The 4,460-nt window shown below is 56.1% G+C and overlaps 1 protein-coding gene across 1 annotated transcript; it reads right to left on the bottom strand.

Moving 5' to 3' along the window:
* Positions 1–2,142: 2,142 nt before the first annotated feature.
* Positions 2,143–4,226, bottom strand: LOC142486434 (E3 ubiquitin/ISG15 ligase TRIM25-like). The gene has a single exon (XM_075585027.1). It carries the CDS (start codon positions 4,154–4,156, stop codon positions 2,570–2,572), a length of 1,587 nt encoding a protein of 528 aa, XP_075441142.1. The 5' UTR covers positions 4,157–4,226; the 3' UTR covers positions 2,143–2,569.
* Between the last annotated feature and the right edge of the window lie 234 nt (positions 4,227–4,460).

Here is a 4,460-nt window from a genome sequence, read left to right as displayed (position 1 = left end):
GACAGATGTGAGGGGCTGTGTGTCCTGTCTGTGTCCCCCTGCAGTGTGAGGGACAGATGTGAGGGCTGTGGGTCCTGTCTGTGTCCCCCTGCAGTGGGAGGGACAGATGTGAGGGGCTGTGTGTCCTGTGTCCCCCTGCAGTGGGAGGGACAGATGTGAGGGGCTGTGTGTCCTGTCTGTGTCCCCCTGCAGTGGGAGGGACAGAAGTGAGGGGCTGTGTGTCCTGTGTCCCCCTGCAGTGGGAGGGACAGATGTGAGGGGCTGTGTGTCCTGTCTGTGTCCCCCTGCAGTGGGAGGGACAGATGTGAGGGGCTGTGGGTCCTGTCTGTGTCACCCTGCAGTGGGAGGGACAGATGTGAGGGGCTGTGTGTCCTGTCTGTGTCCCCCTGCAGTGGGAGGGACAGATGTGAGGGGCTGTGGGTCCTGTCTGTGTCCCCCTGCAGTGGGAGGGACAGATGTGAGGGGCTGTGGGTCCTGTCTGTGTCACCCTGCAGTGGGAGGGACAGATGTGAGGGGCTGTGGGTCCTGTCTGTGTCACCCTGCAGTGGGAGGGACAGATGTGAGGGGCTGTGTGTCCTGTCTGTGTCACCCTGCAGTGGGAGGGACAGATGTGAGGGGCTGTGGGTCCTGTCTGTGTCACACTGCAGTGGGAGGGACAGATGTGAGGGGCTGTGTGTCCTGTCTGTGTCCCCCTGCAGTGGGAGGGACAGATGTGAGGGGCTGTGGGTCCTGTCTGTGTCACCCTGCAGTGGGAGGGACAGATGTGAGGGGCTGTGTGTCCTGTCTGTGTCCCCCTGCAGTGGGAGGGACAGAAGTGAGGGGCTGTGTGTCTTGTCTGTGTCCCCCTGCAGTGGGAGGGACAGATGTGAGGGGCTGTGGGTCCTGTCTGTGTCACCCTGCAGTGGGAGGGACAGATGTGAGGGGCTGTGTGTCCTGTCTGTGTCCCCCTGCAGTGGGAGGGACAGATGTGAGGGGCTGTGTGTCCTGTGTCCCCCTGCAGTGGGAGGGACAGATGTGAGGGGCTGTGGGTCCTGTCTGTGTCACACTGCAGTGGGAGGGACAGATGTGAGGGGCTGTGTGTCCTGTCTGTGTCCCCCTGCAGTGGGAGGGACAGATGTGAGGGGCTGTGTGTCCTGTCTGTGTCCCCCTGCAGTGGGAGGGACAGATGTGAGGGGCTGTGTGTCCTGTCTGTGTCCCCCTGCAGTGGGAGGGACAGAAGTGAGGGGCTGTGGGTCCTGTCTGTGTCCCCCTGCAGTGGGAGGGACAGATGTGAGGGGCTGTGGGTCCTGGGTGTGTCCCCCTGCAGTGGGAGGGACAGATGTGAGGGGCTGTGGGTCCTGTCTGTGTCACCCTGCAGTGGGAGGGACAGATGTGAGGGGCTGTGTGTCCTGTCTGTGTCACACTGCAGTGGGAGGGACAGATGTGAGGGGCTGTGGGTCCTGTCTGTGTCCCCCTGCAGTGGGAGGGACAGATGTGAGGGGCTGTGGGTCCTGGGTGTGTCCCCCTGCAGTGGGAGGGACAGATGTGAGGGGCTGTGGGTCCTGTCTGTGTCACCCTGCAGTGGGAGGGACAGATGTGAGGGGCTGTGTGTCCTGTCTGTGTCCCCCTGCAGTGGGAGGGACAGATGTGAGGGGCTGTGTGTCCTGTGTCCCCCTGCAGTGGGAGGGACAGATGTGAGGGGCTGTGGGTCCTGTCTGTGTCACACTGCAGTGGGAGGGACAGATGTGAGGGGCTGTGGGTCCTGTCTGTGTCACACTGCAGTGGGAGGGACAGATGTGAGGGGCTGTGTGTCCTGTCTGTGTCCCCCTGCAGTGGGAGGGACAGATGTGAGGGGCTGTGTGTCCTGTCTGTGTCCCCCTGCAGTGGGAGGGACAGATGTGAGGGGCTGTGTGTCCTGTCTGTGTCCCCCTGCAGTGGGAGGGACAGATGTGAGGGGCTGTGGGTCCTGGGTGTGTCCCCCTGCAGTGGGAGGGACAGATGTGAGGGGCTGTGGGTCCTGTCTGTGTCTCCCTGCAGTGGGAGGGACAGATGTGAGGGGCTGTGGGTCCTGTCTGTGTCCCCTGCAGTGGGAGGGACAGATGTGAGGGGCTGTGGGTCCTGTCTGTGTGTGCAATCACCCCACACGTCTGCCTGTGATGTCTCTCCCACTTACTCACCCTCTGTCTCTTTCTCTCTCCACAACTGCACTGATTGAGATTGGCCGTCTCTTGTCATGTGGTCTCTCTCGCCTGCAGGGGCTTCTGGGAGTTGTAGTCCTGCTTCTCTTCCTTTACAATTTTAGTTACAGACGTTAACTACAAGTCCCAGAATCCCGTGTAAAACTGTGACATCATAATGATTCAACCAATCAATGCGCAGATCTGTGGTAACCACAACCCTCCCCCACAAGGCTGCAGCAAGGCCCCGCCCCGTAGTCTGGCAATGAGAGCCAATAAGAGCCAAGGCCCACCCCACAGTCAGCCAATGGGATAGCTTGAGTGCCAATGAGAGCCAACGAGAGCGCACACAAACCCACAAACACAATATATACTATATCTATGGGTTCCCTGCTGGGCCGGGATCAGTACTCCTAGCTCCTGATTCTGACCCAGCCATTACCCCATACATAGAACGCAGCATGAAGAGGCTCAGTGAAGGTGGCAGTGACGGTGTGTAAGTGTCTGACCGGGTCACACAGCTGATAAAAGGACAGCCGCCCAGCCTCATAGTCCAGGTATATTCCTAATCTCTGCACGGGAGACTCGGGATATATCCGTGTATGTATTGTGTCATGTGTCACTGCATGATAATTATCCCACATGTACAAACACCAGGACTTCTTATTATTTCCTATGCAGGACTGATCTCCTTTCCTTTCTATACTGGGATAGGAAATCCCTACCCTCCTGCCCCCTGAGTCACTGATCTCCACTTCCCAGTAATGTTGTCCTGAGGAAAAACTCCTGGTGCTTAAAACCTGACTATAAGACACAAATCTCTCTGGTGTATCCGGGCGTAACTGGTCTGTTTCTGACCAGGATGCAGTTTTCAGGTCACCTGATACAGATACATGATTAGCAGCTGTATTTACATCCAGTAATATGCCTGAATCCCCCTGCACACAGAACCCGCTCTTTGCTTTTAGATCAGTCACAATATCAGCTAATCTCTGTAAGGTCAGTGGGATCAGAACCTCATACAAATCCCCTACAGCAGGGACCTTATTACCCTCTCTCTCTCTGTCCTCATTACCTCCCTCCTCAGCCTCACAGAAGTCAGCATTGTCTGATTCCCGTCCCTGTAAGACAGTTAATGGATCAGTGATGTTGCAGAGCTCCTCAATGTGAAGCATCTTCCTGGACAGCTCGTCCTTCTTTATTTCCAGCTGCTGGATTAGATCAGAGACTCGGAGAGAAACCTGCTCTTCCCACCTGGTGATCTCACTCAGGACTCGCTTCTCTAGGACTTCCAGCTGTTCCCTTATGTCCCTAATCAGGGCAGTGACTCGGGCTGTCTCCCCAGCTGCTTTTTCCTGTGCTTTTCTCCTGCGTTCCTGCAGACTCTGGGCTCTTTGCTCAGTCTCCTCTCTCACTGAGGTCAGTTTCTCCAGAACATGTCTCAGTTTCTCCTTCTTCTTCTCAGAGGCCTCATTCAGCGACTCCACCTGGTGTCCCCTGTGCTCCCCAAACACGCAGCAGGACACGCAGATACAGGCAGCATCCTCAGTGCAGTAACACTCCAAGAGCTTCTTGTGGACGGGGCATTTCCTGGTCTTTAAGGAGGTGGTTGGCTCAGATAAGACGTGTTCCTCTGACTTGCTGTGTCTCTCTAGGTGAATATCACACAGGGAGGCGTCACAATGCAGACATGTTTTAGCAGCGGGTACAGAGGAGTCACAGTAAGTGCAGAAGATCACAGCCTCCTCCTGCTCCGGCTGAGTAGAAAGGAAACGCTCCGCTATGTTACACAGCTTCAGGTTCCTCTGCAGTGCAGGACGCTCCTGAAACTCTGCTCTGCATTCAGGACAGGTATAAAGCCCAGATCCCCCCTGGGAATCCCACACACCCCCAATACAGCCCTGGCAGAAGTTATGCCCACATCTCAGCGTTACAGGCTGGGTATAAGTGCTCAGGCAGATGGGGCAGGTTAGCTCCTCTCTCAGACCAGCAGACGCCATGCTTGGAAGCAGCAACAGGAAACGAAACTTACATTCTCCTCTCTCTCATATAACCAGTGGGGCGTTCCCCTTCTCAGCACACAGGGGCGGGAGTTTGTTACCCAGTCTATTAACCCTGTAAGTTCCTGGCTGCAGTATACACTATGAGGAATAAGAGTAGTTATAAGAATATGCAGCATGTTACCTATCTGTGCTCACATGAGGCGTTTGGTGACATGTGACAGGTGTTGCACTTCAGGGGTTAGGTAACCTTTTAAGTCAGCTGTGTGTTATACACCTCAGCATGTTCCTGCAGTACATGGGG

The sequence above is a fragment of the Ascaphus truei genome, unplaced genomic scaffold, assembly GCF_040206685.1.
Source record: "Ascaphus truei isolate aAscTru1 unplaced genomic scaffold, aAscTru1.hap1 HAP1_SCAFFOLD_864, whole genome shotgun sequence".
In the NCBI taxonomy this organism is placed as follows: domain Eukaryota; kingdom Metazoa; phylum Chordata; class Amphibia; order Anura; family Ascaphidae; genus Ascaphus; species Ascaphus truei.
Note: the sequence above shows the minus strand (reverse complement) of the source record. Positions and strands in the feature narration are given on the sequence as shown.

What these genes read in the sequence shown, in the direction of transcription:
- LOC142486434 (XM_075585027.1), bottom strand. Translation starts at nt 4,156, where the DNA reads ATGGCGTCTGCTGGTCTGAGAGAGGAGCTAACCTGCCCCATCTGCCTG.